The sequence below is a fragment of the Panthera onca genome, chromosome E1 (genome assembly GCF_046562875.1).
Source record: "Panthera onca isolate mPanOnc1 chromosome E1, mPanOnc1 haplotype 2, whole genome shotgun sequence".
Lineage (NCBI taxonomy): Eukaryota > Metazoa > Chordata > Mammalia > Carnivora > Felidae > Panthera > Panthera onca.
In genome coordinates, this window is record NC_138352.1 from 41,229,486 (window position 1) to 41,247,292 (window position 17,807).

General features: G+C 46.0%; 1 protein-coding gene across 5 annotated transcripts in view; it reads right to left on the reverse strand.

The window, feature by feature from the left end:
* Positions 1-1,990: 1,990 nt before the first annotated feature.
* AATF (apoptosis antagonizing transcription factor) overlaps positions 1,991-17,807 on the reverse strand; it is a 104,202-nt gene continuing 88,385 nt past the window's right edge. For 2 of the 5 annotated variants that reach the window (XR_013552034.2, XM_078437420.2), the window contains one exon: positions 1,991-2,330. Coding sequence is in view for 3 of the 5 variants with exons in the window: in XM_078437420.2 (XP_078293546.2) it covers positions 2,267-2,330 (64 nt within the window). In the remaining 2 variants the exon portion in view is untranslated. Of the gene's footprint in view, positions 2,331-10,349; positions 10,568-10,605; positions 10,739-17,807 lie in introns of those variants that run through there. The other 3 variants (XR_013552035.2, XM_078437421.2, XM_078437422.2) reach the window with 3 other exon arrangements.

Consider the following 17,807-nt stretch of genomic DNA (forward strand, 5'->3'; position numbering starts at 1 on the left):
AAAGGTGAGTAGAAAATTTCAAGTAGTCTGAAGTAAAAACCAAGTCTTCCACCCCAGCTGCCCCTGGGAGAAGAGACTAGGTTACTCCACATCATGGCCCCTGTACAGGCAAGATGGCTCTGAAGCACCACTTGGTGAGTAATGAGAAGTGGCTATTTCTGGGTGGTAGGGTTACAGCCAAGACTTATTTTTCCCTTCGCTTTTTCTGTAATTAGTTGTTAATGTAAAATCATCTCAGACAAGAAACCAGCCTTCTATCCTCTGTCCCCAGGGGAGGGGCCCACCACCCACAGGCCGCGGCCAGTGGGCGCTGGGGAGCCCCACTGTGACCAGCTCCCCGCCTCGCCCGTTCCAGTGAGGTCTTTAAGCTCTGTGGCTCGTGAGTGTCGTGCATGAAGTAGTCGGCTGGGCAAAAAGAAAATAAGCAAACTTCACACAAAAGGGAGGAATGCTTCAGTCAACACTGAAAAAGGGCCCTGGATTGAAACTCTTGATAACTGTTCTCACCTCATTTGAAAATCAGCATTAGCTACCAAAATGTAAAGTATTAGTTTTATTAAAATGCAAATCAATCAACTAATCTGTCTTTCTAGTAACAGTTGAATTGCAGTATCCGTGTCAATTAAAATAGTTTCCAATTTATTCTTGGCTGGAAGGAGGGTGGTCTTCTGAATTTTAAAATGCAAGCCTCTCTTTACTGAAAATTCTGTTCTTTCTCATCTCTCCTGATTTTAATTCATTTTAATTAAGCACGTTGGGTTCCAAATATTTTGGAGTACCTGTTTAAATCTTTTCCTTCATCAGGTCAAGAGTGACTGTGACAAAGATTCCATCTCTTCAGGAAATGGATGTTAGCAACCGGCTCACCGGAAGCACGGTGTTAAGAGGTCATTTATTGCTGTTCTAATGTGCATGATCCAGACTCCTCAGGCTAGAGGGACAGGATTGGATGTTCTCTATTTTAAAAAGTGATCATTTTGAAGGGAGTAACTGTGGGGGAACTCTATTCCTGTTGATCTTTTGGGTAACTAGAGGCACACTGAAAATTAAACATTTCCCTGACAGTCAAGCCCAAGAGGTAACTAGCAGACAAGAGAAACACATCACCATGTACCAAGGTCCAATTAATGTGAGATGGAAAAACCCTCCTCCCCGCAATCTGCCCCATCCTGAGCTCAGCAGACACTCTGATGTTAATACTAAACTGTGATGCAGATTCCAATGAGGACTCACTTCATTTGGAGCCCAGCCTTTAGTGGTCCCGACACCACGACAGTGATACGTGGGGATTCCCAGGCACCGAGATCGGTCACCCGCTTTTGACATTTCAAAACAGTATCAAAACCTGACGTTACCAACAGTGACCACTCACGCACCACAAATGAATGCACGCTTCTTCTCAACTCCATAGCGCGACATGAAGATGTGGGCCCAGGAGCCGGGAGGTGGTCAGTTGCAGATGCCGGCACGCACGCATTACTTACGCAAGATAATCTTCATTGCATATTGACCACAGCATGCCAATAAATCCCCCTTATGGGGATTTAATTTCCAGCTTTTGACCTCTGGATGAAAAACAAGTGAATCATTTCCTCCTGCTAGATTTACACCAGAGCTGATCTCAATAAAGTGACTTAGGAATGGAGAGAATGGAAAAGGGCTCTGGAAGAATCTTTATGGGTAAAACTAAAGAAGGCAGGGATTTGTATTTGCAACAAAGAAGCAAATACCTCCATGTTACAAAGTCTCGTGGGCATAGTTCATAGGTTTTTGGGGATTCCTTGCTCCTCAGAGCCATGATCAATCACCAAATGTTATCCACCCCGAAAGCAGCATTTCAGCCCAGAATTATTGCTCCTGTGAGGTTTCGTATTGCGAGAGGAGGCTGACTAGAAAAAAAAGTGAAAACCCTCCCAACAAACACCATCACCCCTCTAGAGCCCTGAGTCAGACTTACTCTGCTGCTTAAGAAATCACATGTGGCAGCGCGGCAGTGACAATACTCTTTATTTGTGATGGTGAAAGGGCGTGGGGCACTGGTCCTTGGCAGACTGGGGCAGGGAAGACATGGGACATTTGGTTCCAGGCTTCCCGGGACTTAGCAGGCATGTGCTCTGCACGCACCCTTCCTGGGACTTCCCAATGTGCTCGACCCTGCTGGCCGATGGCTTCCTCCACTCGGGGCTCGACGAGGAGCCGACCTGGCTAAGGCGCCGTGGTGTTCAGAGGCCCTGCCTCAGGCCCGCAGCGACAGAGATGGGCACTGTCAGTCCCTCTGGCCTTCGTCAGGAGGGCGGAGCTGCCCAAAAAGAGATCGATACAACTCTGTCCTGGAAGACAAACAAAACAAACTGGTTAACTTTGCAAGGTTAAACAAGAACTAAGAAGCTGGGAAATGCCCCAATCGGTTTCTTCAATTGCAAACACAGCCCTGTAATTAAAAATGCATCCCACAGCCCTTACTCACAAATACAAAGGAAGGAAGAACCTAGAAGCGCCGATCAAATAGTAAAATATGTAAATAGTCCGGTGTGGCTAGATACCTGTCTCCAGGGAATGGGTTTTCTATAAGTTTGCCCTTTACAGACAGGCTCTTCAAGTAAGAAAACAAGATTGAATATTTTAATAGGATGTATGAGACTGCCGCACGACGAGGAGGATTCAATCAGACATGGGATGTAGGGGGATATGATTTAGTTTTCATACATTTTCTTGGACTTGGAAGTACTTGAAAAACAATGAAAATGACCCAGCAACAAGATTCCAATTACTATCACATGTGCAGCTGTTTGGTGATAGAAGCAAGGCTCTTCCCCACTCCCCTGGCCCCTTTTATCTATTTTCAATCTAATAAATAATTCGATTGGCTAATTTATTTCTAGAGCTGGGTTTCGAAATTTAGAAAATGATAGTATGCCAGGGTCTTGGGCCCTGGAAAATAAAGTATCACTTCCAACCTCTGTTTCTGTTATCAAATGCAACACACATCCAGCCACCTGGCCAAAGCTACGTGTCAAGGCCTGGCAATCTAAAAAGGGGTGGGGTCCCTCCTGCCATGGTCACAGGAGCTCCAGGACACTTCCCCTGTGGACAGAGGGCAGGTTCTCCCTGCGGGATCTGAGGAGGGTGGAGAGCCACGGAGGGAGGAAACTCGGCCCGCCTAAGGCAGGTGACCCATGGCTGCACTCCGTGTGATGGCCCGGCCACTAATCCTCACGGAGGGACAGCAGGCACACAGGGCTGAGGTCCTGTGCCAGTGAGGGAACGACCCCAGAAGAAAGCTGTGCCTGCTGTTTCACACTCTCGAGATCGAACCATAAAAAGACAGCCAGCTGTCGTGGCTAAGAAAACAGGCTTTTACAAGTGGCCTCATAATCGGAGAGCCATCTTCAGCAAATCTGCTTTTCAAAACAAAAAACACCAAACCACCACCCCTCAAACAGCTGTGCGGGTTCAGTAAGACTTCAACACAAAAACTTAGGAGTCTGTTTTTGAAGTCATCTTGCGGTGGCTGTGGTTGTGGGTGGGAACAGAGGTACGATCGTTAGAAAACCCAGCAACAAAAATAGCATATTAAAACTTTTTTTTTAAAAAAGGAAAGATCCGAAAGAAGAAAGTCCAGTGGCCCAGAACGTAGCCAAACCCCATCATACTGGGGACCATAGTGTGGGCAGAGGTGTGTGGCTTAGGAAACCGTGGGTCTTTAGTATTATCACAGGAATCTCCCCCTCACCCTGAACCACCAGCCAGCTCTGAGGCCTACAAAGGCCTCAGGTTGACCAGGGGCTCCGTTGTTTCTTTTGTTCCTGTGCTTTGTACACCTGCCTGCTCGGCCTGGCCAGCCGGAGAGCACAAGGCTGGCGGGCGCTTCTGACCAGATGCAAACGAGAGGCAGGCAGCCTCGCTTCCAAAGGCAGTGGCTTCCGAATCACCAGCTCCATCACATGAAAGATGCTTCCCCGTATCGCACCGTGGCCTATTTGCCAATAAGCACAAGCCTCTCTCGCCATTTCAACGCAAAAAATTCAATGGCAATAAGCGGCGGGGGGGGGGGGGGGGGGGGGGAGGGTGGGGAGTGGCCACGACAGAAAGGATTAGTATGGCTTTAAGGCTGCACTGGCTGGCAAGAGGGATTGCTATTCAGGCCTTGGCAATCACACCCTTTCCCACCTCTCCCTGCTCCCTGCTCGCCTGCCCCAGACCCCATCATTACCGCCCAGCAAATGCTTTCACTCGGCGCTGCAATCGCAGGGAAGCGCCTGGACCAAGGCAGCAGTTACTGGCCGCAGCAGGGTTCACATGTCGGGAGCAGAGAGTGAAATGCAGAAACCCATGTTTTGATAGAACATCATTTCACACTCAAGTGGACAAAGCTGACAAACATATGCAGCTGTTAGTGGCAAAGCAACTTGGAAAGCTGAGGGGTCTGGGATCTCAAAATAGTTTGAGAGAGACTAGGAGTAAGGGATTATTCCAATCTAAAACCTCCTAGTAATTGCAGCTCCGTGCCTTCCCCATCACCTGCCACCAATCAGGGATCGTCTCTACCCTCAAAGCATCTCAGATTCCCCCGTCCCTCGAGGCCTCCACTAGCCATTCCAGTCTTACCATCGCTTACCAAGAATACGGTGACGGCCTCGAACAGACTTTCCTGTTCCCTTCTCTGCCCAGCCCTCTGTTTCTCAGCCCCAGCACCGTGGCACCACCGGGAAGAAGCCCCCAGGCTCCAACTGCTCTGCTCAGTGTGGCCCCAGTGCGTCTTTCCCGCAGAGGCTCTGTGCGGCAGGACATGCCAGGCTGGACACCGTGGCCGCTCTGAGCCCCAGAGTTTCACAAAACCATGCAGCCCCCTCACACATTTTGTAAGCTGACACAAAATTTTTCTCAATAAATTTAATAGTTACAGAGGATATAATTACCAGAACATAGTGAATACTAACTTTTGAAATAAAACTCTTACATTTTTTTTGTAATGCACCCAATGGAAACTATATGCCATACTGACTCGATACTCATCATCATTCATTTAAATAACACATAAACATACTCTTCAACTTGGAAATTTTACAGCATCCTCTCCTTTTTAAACTCGTATTTCCATTTGATTCTTCCCTACAGATTTTTGTCCTAATTGTTTTATGCTTGAAAGTCTTTTATTGATCACCCTATAAATACTTCTTGGCAACAAAAAACAAGTATGTAAATTGAAACACATTTTGAAATTTCAGAAGTTGAAATGAAAGTATTAAACAATTTTTTTTTAATGTTTATTCATTTTTTGAGAGACAGCGAGAGACAGAGCACAAGCAGGGGAGGGGCAGAGAGAGAGGGAGACACAGAACCCGAAGCAGGCTCCAGGCTCCGAGCTGTCAGCACAGAACCTGACACAGGTCTCGAAAGCACGAACCGTGAGATCATGACCTGAGCCGAAGTCGGACGCTTAACCGACTGAGCCACCTGGGTGGCCCCTGAAATGAAAACGTTTTAATTTCTTGACACCATAAGGCTCTAGGTAATTAAAAAGTACTTCTGGATTGTGTTATTATTACATAATTATTATGATAAAATCGACATATACCATGGTATAATAAAACATAATTTTGGTGAACATTTAATACACGTAAATATATAAAATGTTACTGGAACTGCATGCCTTCATGATATGGATGAGGCTTTTCATGTACCCGTGGTGAACAGCACTTAGTGCCAGAATGAAAGAGTGCTCAGCATCCAGTCTATCCCTGCTTGTTGGTTTTTGCAGACACAAGTAAGGAGAAAAGTCACGTGAACAAGTAGATGGGCATCAGAGAGTTTCGTTACGGCAAGGTCACCCAATTCTTTCAATTTCTTCTGAATTACATGCCCCCCCAAAGCACATAGTGATCTACCACCAAAAACTGGTTTTAATGATCTTCGAGCTGACAGCTCAATTAGGTTCTCTTGCAATTTTGTTGAAAATAAAGATCTGGGACCATCTGACCCACAGGGACTGGTTACCCAGGCCCAGTGCCCTCCGTTCTCCATCCCACACCAGTACGGAGCCATGCTCTTGCTAGGGGGCCTGGAGTGGGCAGAAAGCCTCCGCCTCAGAGAGGAGGGGCTCGGGCGGGCTGTGTGTCAGGTGAGGGAGACCCACAGCCCCTGCTCAGGTGCATTCCTAAGCAGCCCCACTTCGGGAAAGAGCACACATCTGGAAATCGACTCTCAAAAAATGCGCGTCTACTTTCCCCTTGGGGAGTCTCTGCGCACCCCAGTGTGAAGACTCAGGGGCGGGGGAGCACTGCATACTTCTCCCAAACCCAGACAGGCGTGTGATGTGGTGCCAGTGCGGGGGGGGAAGATAAAAGCATCTGAAAAGGAACATGTCCACATCCCCTTTCCCCATCCCAAGGAAAACAAAACTAAAAATAAAACTAGGTAATAAAAAGGCACCATGGGACAGAGGGTCAGACTGCCTTCTGCTGCATGGAACATTTTTCCCTGCAGCATCTTTCCTAACCAGGATTTAGCCATGCAGAGAAGCTAAACTATCAATCCTTCAGGTTAACCTTGTCTTCATCTGATTCTCTAGGGTAAATGTATAGTTTAATACTTGAGGTCCCCTTAAGGCTATGCATAATGAACTTGGTTTAAAAAAAAAAAAACCCACGTAATTCCTGCTCCCTATCACTTCAAGAATCAAGATTTGAATCACTGAGCTGCACCGCCTTCCCCTCTTTGTTCCCTTCCCCCCACACTCCCAGCCTCAGTGGCCATTGGGAACGTCCACTGTGGAAAATGTATTAATGTTCGTGTCATGCAGGAGAATAACCCACGGAGTAATTAACAAGACTTGGACCTAAGGTAGAAGGTCGATAGCAGGGGCTCTTCCTTGAATTAAAATTTAACTTACCCTTTATTGCAACCTACAAAAGCAAGTAATGAGCACTAACATTTTTATTTCTTTTAAACTGTCATTTAGGCTGTAGAGGGGATAATTACCTATCTCTAGTGTAGTAAGGTTTTATAACCCTTAGTGAGGCATTTTCTAATTTAATATTTTTACTATATTATCATAAAACCTGTTTCTGGAAAAAAAATGATCATGGATTAGCAGCCATTTTCCATAAAGACAGAATGTGTGTGTGTGTGTGTGTGTGTGTGTATCAGGATTAGGTTTATTTATTACAGGATTCTCCTGAAGACACTCAAAGTACCACAGCTGAGCGATCCGTGCAGCACGGTCACTCGGGTGGTGGGCAAGCCTCGTGGCGGCCCGAGGTGAAGTGGGGGGCAGCGTGTGTACAGAAGACTGCAGCCCCAAGTGTGTGCACCTCAGTGTGCTCCCCTCGGTTCCTCGTGTGCACCTCCCACCGCAACACAAACCGGAGCCTTTCATGCTGTTGTTCGGGCAATCGGCACGAAGAGACACGTTAAACCTGCACATGATCTGTGTGGGGCTTTCAATTTGCTAGGTCAGTAGCTTGCAGCACTGGGATACGGAAACAATTGTACTGGCTGTGCTCCAGAACACCGCACTCCTCCTCCTGTGGCCCGGAAACCCCAAAGCTGTCAAGAACCTCCTCTGTCCCCGTGGCCAGAGGCAGGCACTGAGAAAGCAGCAATGCCACTGCTCCCTGAAGGAGCCTGCACAGTCCCCAAAGTACATCGTGTTCCCCGAGCAAGTATTACAGGCAGGAGCTGGAAGCCAGGCTTCCAAATGTGCCAGCGGAGACAGTATCGCTGCTTTCCTGATTAACATTATACACATAATTTGCCCTTGATTAATTTGAAATTGTTCATTTGTTGCTTTGTGGCTGGGGCGGGGGGGGGGGGGTAGTGTCTTCCCAAATACACAAGACGCATCCCAGAATGCGTCCTGGCCCCTCCTCCTTTCCAGCCTCTCCCTCTCTCTGCACCCTGAGGACCTTGTGCTGCACACAAAAGTGGTCTAGCATTTGCTGCCACTTCACTCAAGCCCTTAGGTAGCCATTTAAGAATAAAAACATGATGAAACACACAAAGGGAAAGAGAGACTAAGGGTTCCAACCAGCAGAATCCTGATCAAATCCGAATCCTTAGGGGTCAGTGTAGGAACAGCCGGAACAGAAATTCACACTGGCCAGCAGGGAAAATCATTGGCGATGTAACTGAAGCCTGCCTTTTTTCACATTTGTGTTCTGAAAATAATGTACTTACTCGTGCTGTGGAAGCTCATGAACACGGTTAGAGGAGGTCCCTGCCTCAAAACACAACACAAACGTATGATATGCGCCTCACACCTATCCGGATGCCTACGTGAGCTTCATTAGACTTTGTAGGAATAAGGAGGCTGTGAATGACACAGCGGAAGCTGAGTTGGGAAGGCGAATGGACCCAGTAAATGTGTCTAGTTAGACGGACCTGCTCCACTGGGAGAGACGTATGAACGTTCTTCCTCACACTGAACCCAATTCTGCCATTCTGTGACTGCCACCCATGGGCCCCTGGCCCTCCGGAGCCAAGAGAGAAAACAGAGCTGACTGCCCTTCCCTGTGGCAGCATTTCAATTATTTGACGGCTTCTCCTAACTAAATCTGTTCTTTGCTGGGTGAAAAGAAACAGTTCATTCCTGCTGTGATGAAATCTGGAGTTCTCTCGACAGTAAGGCCCTCAGATCCTCTGAGCTAATCCTGATGCGCCTGGTGCAGCCTAGTTAATCCAAAGTGGGCAGAACAGGCGACTCTATTCCCTCCTCTGTTCTCACACTTCCCCTGCCTTCATGGAGCTTCCACTCTCTTCCAAATATCGACTGAACAAGATATCTTGCCAATTATTCCTTGGCCCCAATCAATGACACCAAACAAAGCGGTCCTCCTGCCCCTCTGAATGCTTTGTGATCTGCTCCCCAAAACGTAAGACACAAAATAGTACCTTCCTTTAATCTTTTTCCTTCTGCTTCTTCTGACCCAAATCCATTTCATCCATATCAGTGACTTTACGAGTGAGAGAAAGTCACTTGAGAAATGTTTCTGTGGCCTAACAGGGGAAATATATTGATCCAAACGGCAAGCAATTGCCCTGTGCTCCTTGGGGGCTGTGGCAGAGGGTGAACCCCAGCATGTCACAGGAATGGCATCCGAGGCAGACACATGCTGGAACGGGTCTCTGAGACTGGACTGTTAGGGACGCAATCCAAGTGAAGACACACACGCAGCCCTTATAAGGAGGCAGTGTCAGTTAGTCAGGACAACAGACAGAAATCACGACAGAAAATTTGGATCCTGAATATAGCCCAAAGGTCAGCCCTTAACTCTCTCCCCTACTCTCCTCCCAACATCCCCCAGCAACAAAAAGTGGTTCACAGGCTCCTTTCCTGAAATCTCATCACAATTCCATACCAAAACCCAACACACACACACACACACACACACACACACACACACACACACACACACACACGAAATGAAGTTAAAAGAAAAGAAAGCAGCCTTCTCTTACCTAGGACTTATTTCTTAAGAGGATCAAGTTAGCAAAGTACCAGAGAGGACTCCGAGGAGGCCCACATCCATCACTAATTACCTAAATCTGGAGACCAGGCAAGTCTCTAAGCAGCCGCGGGCTGAACCGCAGCCACCCAAATCCGCCACGAGGTGGCAGTACACGACGTGGTTCTAAGGACTCGGCCAGTGGTGTGGCTCGCGGCAAACTGCGCCCATAAATTACCTAGTGTGTCTGCTCTCATCACCATCCTCCCTGGGCTTGAAGGAGACTCTAGAAGGTCTGTTCCAATTCGCTCTTTTGGTCAGGTCAGAACTAGATCCTTCAAACCTCTGCAAATGCTTTTAGCCCTGCAGCTTTAAATTACAGATGGTGACATGTGGCCTCTGGCCTGTCTCCTAAAGATCAGACAGACTCGAGATTTATAAATGTTCAAGGAAGCAGGTTGAGGGCCCAAACAAAGGAACTGAAAGGCTGGGGAAAGGAAGGCGAGGGCAGAGGGCCAGGGAGACGAGACGAACAAGGGGTGGAATCTGTCCCGGTTTCCTCACTTGTGCTCTGTTCTGGTTCCCAAGTCGGCTACACTCACTCCACTCGAACAAAGGAAGAAAAATACTTGAAACTTCTGTCATTCCTACCGCTAGCTTTGAGTCTTTCAAATTCTTTTAAAGAAAAATAATTTACCTTGGTGGACTGGCAAAAAATAAGGGTGGTGGAGATGGGGGTGGGGTGGGGACAGTGGCACTCTAGACAAAAGGGATGTTGCCTCCTTTCCTGTGCATTAATATTCCATATTCCTGGGATGATTTCCACTTTCACAGTTTGACTGTTTTATAACAGATTTGATGCGAGAGAAGACAAATGGCCTCGCTAAGGAAAGACGACAAATCATCTCACTGCTTTTAGCAGGGTTTTCTCTTTATTTTTATTTATTTTTATTCTGTAGCTGGGCTGCAGAGCTCTCTGCCTTGCTGGAGATGTTTAATATTAACGTCAAGCCACCACGATCCCGGCAATAGAGTTGGCCAGTGTTGTGTTTACGGTTTTGTGACTGCTGGCTTCAGGAAGATGAAGCTCCTTGTTCAAACAGCAGCCCCTCTAACAGCTCCTGTTAAAAGCCAGGGGATGCTTCACTGCTTAGACGTGAATCACTTCCTCCAACCGCACTGAAGAGGAGACTGACACGCGAGTTACATTTGTGTCCCTATCAAGGCTGCTGCCCAGCGACCCGGGGCCTGGGGGGCAGCGTGTGCCGCATCTCTCAGCTCCAGTTTAACTCCTACTTTTGGGGGTCAAAACACATGGAAATTAGTGAAGGTATTTACTGGCAACCCACAGAGTTTCAGCAAGGCATTCTATTGCTTCTGGTAATCAGCTGGAGGACGTATTTGACTAAAAAAACCAGCACCATTCCAAACAAAAGCAGTGAGCACCGAGCCCACAAACACCAGGCACCTGGTGGTGTGAGGTACTCTGGGCCCTCGGGGCAAGTCCTGACACTCTCCTCCCTGGGGTGCAAGGATCTTGTGCTCTCCCCTGCTCCTCCTCCCTCTTTGTCTTTTCATCTTCCTCCTGGCCAGGGGTGTAGACCTTTTCCTCGCTTCTATTCTTGGCTCTCCTCTCTTCCCTCTCCCACTCTCCCCCGGCAATCTCATCCACGCTCTCAGCACTAACAATCTCCGGTGGGCAGGACACCCATGGCCGTGGCTCTGGCACCCTCACCTAGACGGGCATTGCATGCCCTGGCCCCGCAGGCTAGGCTTGCTGTCACCTAAACTGCCATTTGTTAATAAGGGCAGCAAATTCTCTATCATTCAAGGCCCACACTTAACTGCTTAATGGCAGGAAGCTACAAAATTACAGGTATCGATACCACATTTTCTTTCTTTTTTTTAATAAATATTTTCTTTTAAAAAAAATGCTTATTTTGAGAGCCAGCACACAAGTGGGGGGGAGAGAGGGAGGGGAGGGGAAGAGAGGGAGAGGGAGAGGGGGAGGGAGGGAGGGAGGGAGGGAGAGAGAGAGAGAGAGAGAGAGAATGAGAACCCCAAGCAGGCTCTGTGCTGTCAGCACAGAGCTCGATGTGGGGCTCCATCACGACCTGAGATGAAATCAAGCATTGGGAACTTAACCGACTGGACCACCCAGACACCCCAATACCACATTTTCTGATTCAAAAATAGAATATGCCCTGAGACAGAGCTCTGGCTTGGGCAGTTTACTTATATTAATTGATAGAATACAAATTGATGCCCTCCAACTGTCAGTCTATTTTGGCTCTTAATAGTATCCTTCAAAGTACTTCTTCCTCTTTTCTGTAAATCAGAAATTTGGAAAAAGGCGTTTTTATTGTTTATTTATTTATGAGTGAGAGAGAGAGTGTGCGCAAGCAGGTAGGGGCAGAGAGAGAGAGAATGGGAGACACAGAATCCAAAGGAGGCTCCAGGCTCCGAGCTGTCAGCACAGAGCCTGATGCGGGGCTCGAACTCACAAACCAAACTGTGAGATCATGACCTCGGCTGAAATCAGACGCTTAACCAACTGAGTCACCCAGGCACCCCGGAAAAAAGGTTTGTCCAAGACACCTGCCACCTAACTTTCCCCAGGAGTAGTGACCAGGATCCCGTGGCCTCCAGATGTCTGCAACAGGGCCATCGCGCCCTGCTTCGTTCACCAACCAGTCACTGAACTCAGCAGTCTGACGACCGATCCCAGTTAGAAGGCTAGTTTTAGAAAGCCTACTTGCTAAGTGCAAACGGAGTTGTGTGCCCCTCTGTGCCTGGAAGCCGGCAGAGTCTGTTGTGAGGCACGGCTGCGCCTCCCCTGCAGGACAGAGAGGTAGGAGAGGTAGGCGAGGAGGCAGTGTGCTGCCAAGTACGTGCAGGAGAAAATGCGTATCGATTTCTTCTTTCTTATAAAGGAGCACAAAGCGCTGAAGAACAATTGCGTGTCCCTGCAGCATTTCACATTCCACGTGAGACAAAGGCCCAACCCCCACCCGCCTGAGAAGCAGAGAGGGGAACCACGCAGCGCTGCGTCTCCTGGGGGTGTGTCAGCGGCTACCACGCGTCAGGGTCCACTGCTGGGACTCCAAACACCTCAGGCCATGAACGCCTCCCCCGCCTCAGATCAAGTCATTTCCCTCACTGGGCTGATGCCGCCTCATCTATATTGGAGAAGAAAGAGCCTTCAGTCTTATTTACCTTTTAAGTGGAGGTGCCCAGAGGGTAAAAGAGTTAATGTTTATAAAGTGTTCAGCTCCCCAGAGGGAGACAATGGATAAAACACAAGGTGTGGTTATGGCTCATTCAAGACCTCATTTCCAGGGTAGTTAGTAATAGCTTCCCATTACAAATGCAGAGCTTCCCAGCACCTTGAACTCAAAGTAGGATGAGGCAATGCCCTTTATTTAAATATCCTTTTTTGGTTTGACACTTACTACCAACACTAAAAATGACAATAGGTAACCAGGGGCTATTATGCCTTGTTAATGCACACACAGAATCCATTCCGGGGGTGCCTGGGTGGCTCAGTGGGTTGGTCAGACTTTTGACTCAGGTTGTGATCTCATGGTTCATGGGTTCGAGCCCCACGTTGGGCTCTGTGCTGACGGCTCAGAGTCTGGAGCCTGCTTTGGATTCTGTGTCTCCCTCTCTCTCTGCCCCTCCCCTATTCGCACTTTGTCTCTCTCTCAAAAATAAATAAACATAAAAAAAAAAAAAAAAGAATCCATTCCACAACTGTTTTCTTCTGAAACCAAACAAATCCTGAAAGCAGTCCAAAAAACTGACCTAAAGCTACAGCTGGTCATGACAGAGCCTGGTCTATAGTCTTCACATTTCCATAGTAACTAACAATTTATAGGAGGGCCACAGAAACCAAACCTAGTGTAGATATCACAGCCAAGGAGGAAACCTACAGTAGAATACAAATTTTATTTATGTGTGTGGTCCTGGAAGTGATGGAAATACACGAGTATTCCTGAAAGATCTTTTCCCGAGGCTCATTCTCCGTAAAAATGACCTCAAAACCTCTCTAAGTAAAGGGTTGGGAATGAGAGGTCCTAGAGCTGGACTCTTCATTTCTGAGGATCTCCCAACATGGCCAAGAGCTAAGAGAAAATATAGAGCTGGCCCTCAAGCAGTGCCGTGTTTTAGCATGGAGATGTAACCCACAGCTAATTAGGGCATGGCCTGGTGGTAAATGCGACATGTAATATGGACAAGTACAAAGTGCTAAGGGAGCAGGGGAGAGTATATTAAAGGAGTTAGATGATTTGGAGAGATTTCAGTAAAAGAGGCAAAAGCTTTTCCTCATCTGTCTTATAGGACTGTTTGCAAAAATAGTCTTACCAGCAAATTGTAAATAGACTTATAAGCTGAAAGCCTTTAAAGGCATTTCAGACAGGAGATCTACAGCCAACTCTTTTCAGGTTTGCACAGAAATGGATATGCTTCTGCTGCAGGCAAAGGGACAATGACCTAATATTTACCCATGTGAAAACATGCATTTTGTTTATTATTTAATTTTTTAAAAAGTTTATTTATTTTGAGAGCGAGAGAGCAAGCGGGGAAGAGGCAGAGAGAGGGAGAGAGAGCGTCCCAAGCAGGCTCCATACCGGCAAGTGCAGAGCCCAACGTGGGGCTCAACCTCATAAAATGCGAGATCATGACCTGAGCCGTGATCAAGAGTTGGATCCTTAACCAACTGACCCACCCAGGAGCCCCACATTTTGTTTATTTAAATAACTGTATGGATTACATTTAAAACAGTCCTTCTCAGAAACAAAAATTTAAAAGAACGTTTCATTCTCAAGACTCTCATGAGCAAGTGCCCGAGTGGCTTAGTTGGTTGAACGTCTGACTTCAGCTCAGGTCATGATCTCAAGGTTCGTGAGTTTGAGCCCCATGTCGGGCTCTGTGCTGACAGCTCAGAGCCTGGAGCCTGCTTCATTCAGATTCTGTGTCTCCCTCTCTCTCTGCCCCTCCCCTGCTCACATACTCTCTCTCTCTCAAAAATACACAAACATTAAAAAAAAAAAAAAAAAAAAGACTCTCATAAACAAGAAGGACTATTTTTGCTTTGTAAAGGAGACTGAGCCACGTAGGGAAGCCTTCTTTGGGGTGGCACTGGATGAGTGTTAGTGCAAAACACACACACAAGCACTCTCCTGCATCAACCCTCTAGCTGAGAGAGGCTGGCATCAACTGGGAAGAGACCTTAAATAAACGGTTTTGCAAATAATACTTGTGCTACAAAAATGTTATATAATTAAGGCAAGATAAAACTGGAATCAAATTATTCCAAATGTACGAGCATAAAACCTTGACACAAAACCAAGTACAAGATTACAGTAAATATATGTGTACTACTTTGACTTACAAGTTAAACATTCATTTTTTTCCCATTTTTAAATAGTTTATTTAAGTAGTCTCTACACCCAACATGGGGCTCAAACCCACACCCCTGAGATCAAGAGTCCTATGCTTCTCCGACTGAGCCAGCCAGGCACCTGACAGGTAAGCATTCTTAGTGAGAAGAAAACCCCTATCAAGTGCTTTTGTGAGCTGTGATAAATACTGTTCCAGAGGAACAAGTAGAGACTCCAGGAAGAGCGAGCCCCACAGCCCAGTGTGGGATGGAGAGGTGAACCTAGGCCTCCCTGGTGGGGTCGGTCAAGGACTATGAACATTCATTCCAACAGGAAAGGACTGAGGGTGGGAAGGGGTGAGGAGATGCCCCGGTTAAGAGAGCAGAGTCAAGAGACGCAAGCAGGAGTGGGTGGAGGAGGGGCTGTGGGGGCAGCACACGGAGGGCAGGCTGACACCGGTGAGGACCATGAGGGGCAGGGCCGAACAGTACGGCTTGAGTTCTGTAGACGACAAACAACAGAGTAGCTCCACTGTTCTGGGAAGGTTCACTCTGGCAACAATCCACAGGCCTGACCACATGACACCGAGCGGTTAAGAGCCTGCTGGTGCAACAGTCCACATGGGAAGGAGCAAAAACGGTTGGACTCAAAAAGAAGCAGAAATGGTAAATAGGGACCATTGAACAGAATATTAAAGTTCCAAGCAGATTAAAAGTAAGAAAAAAAAATCAGATGAAACCAAGGAGAACACAGGTGAATATCTGATCCTTGGATACAGCAGGGCTTGACTGGCTAATCATAAAAGCAATGGAAATATTCTAAAGAAAAAAGGTTTTATATATTTGATTACATAAAAAAGGAAAAATTATATTGGGGCATCTGGGTGGCTCAGTCGGTTAAGCCTCTGACTTCAGCTCAGGTCATGATCAGGTCTGTGAGTCTGAGCCCCGTGTTGGGCTCTGTGCTGTCAGTCCAGAGCCTGGAGCCTTCTTTGGATTCTGTCTTCCTCTCTCTCTGCCCCTCCCCCACTCATGCTCTGTCTCTCAAAATATGAATAAACGTTAAAAAATTTTTTTTAAAAAAAGGAAAAATTATATGTGACCAATGAAAATCATTAACATCAACAGGCAAACAAGATAGGATTTTTTTTCCTATCTTGTTGGAATGAAATACAGTATAGAACCATAATAGATATTACTCATACAAATTGCAAAGAAAAACTAAAAGGAAAATAAGCAGAGTATAAAACAGAAATATGAATGATTAATAAATATACATACACTTCAAGTTCACTATTAAATGAGAAAATAAACATTAGATACTTAGTTCAGTGGCTAGCACAGTGTAGGTCAGTCAAGTGTCACTTGTTACTAGCTTATAAAGCAGTAAATAACTTTTAGCACATCATAATAGATAACACTTTTGAAACATAACCCTCCATATTAGCAAAGGTATAATGACAAACCTTAACCGGTGAGGGAGCAGGAGCATGCAAATTAGTACAACTAATCAAGATCATTAGGAGGTTTATGCCTTTGATCCAGGAATTACCCTTCCAAGAATGTATTCTAAAGACTCTAGCAAAACTTAGAACACAGATTAAAAAAAAAATTTTTTTTTTTTTTTTTTTTTAGAGAGAGAGTGAGACAGAGAGAGCATACAAGTGTGGGAGCGGGCAGACAGAAACAGAGAGAGAACTGTAGGCAGGCTCCACGCTCAGTGTGGAGCCTGATGTGGGACACCCCAGAACACAGAATTCTGTACAAATATGTTCACTGCAGCATTACTTACAAAGAAATAAAAATAATTAGAAACAATCTAAATGTCCAATATTCCATAATTTAATATTATAGAGCTATTCAAATACCTTTAAAAAAATGGTGTTAAAATGCTTAAATATAAAGTTAACCAGAAAAAGGGATTCAAACATATATGCATCTATCTTTATAAAATACACACACACAAAAATTCTCCAAGAAAACATATAAAGGGGATTCTGGGTGGCTCAGGAGGTTAAACGTGTGAATCTTGATTTCGACTCAGGTCATGAATGATCTCAGGGTCGTTAGATTGAGCCCCACATAAGGCTCTGTGCTAGGTGTGGAGCCTTAACATTCTCTCCCTCCCTTCCTCTACCTCTCACACACTCTCTTTCAAAACAAAACAAACAAAACATATAAAAGCATTAATGTTCAACTCTCAATAGCATATAACATGAATTTTTCTTTGTCCTTACTGTATTTTCCAAATTTTCTCCCATATGCATGTATTGTTTTTATTACAGGGGGAAAAAAAGATACTGTCTATAAAGAAAGTAGATGACCTGAATACGGCAGGTGTAGAACTATAAAAGCAAGCTGATAGAATATATCAGATTTCAAAGCTGATTATAAGGTTTAGGGTCTTTGTTTAAAAAAAATTTTTTTTTAATGTTTATTTATTCTTGAGAGAGCACGAGCAGGGGAGAGACAGAGAGAGAGGGAGGCACAGAATCCAAAGCAGGCTCCAGGCTGAGCCATCAGCACAGAGCCCAACATGGGGCCCGAACCCACAAGCTATGAGATCATGACCTGAGCCAAAGTTGGACGCTCAACTGACTGAGCCACCCAGGTGCCCCAAGATTTAGGGTCTTTGTAATCAGAAGAAAAGTGTAACCATAATGGCATGTTATCCTGTGATTCATACTAAAATGTGAATGACTTATTAGGCAAACCTCCCCTATATAAAAAGCATCTCTATTATAAAATTTAAAAAAGGAAAACAAAACATCATTTTAATCCAAATAAGCCCCCCCCCCCAACAAGTTTTTAATTGACAGAAAGGTTCTTGTATACATATTGAGAATGGGGAGAAGCAGCTTCACTTTGGCACATTATCCCACATATCTCTAAAAGCTTGCTCATGTCTTGGAGACAGCAGCAGGTTTTAATTCACATTCCTAAATGCATATACCAGCTCCACTACTTATTTGCTATTT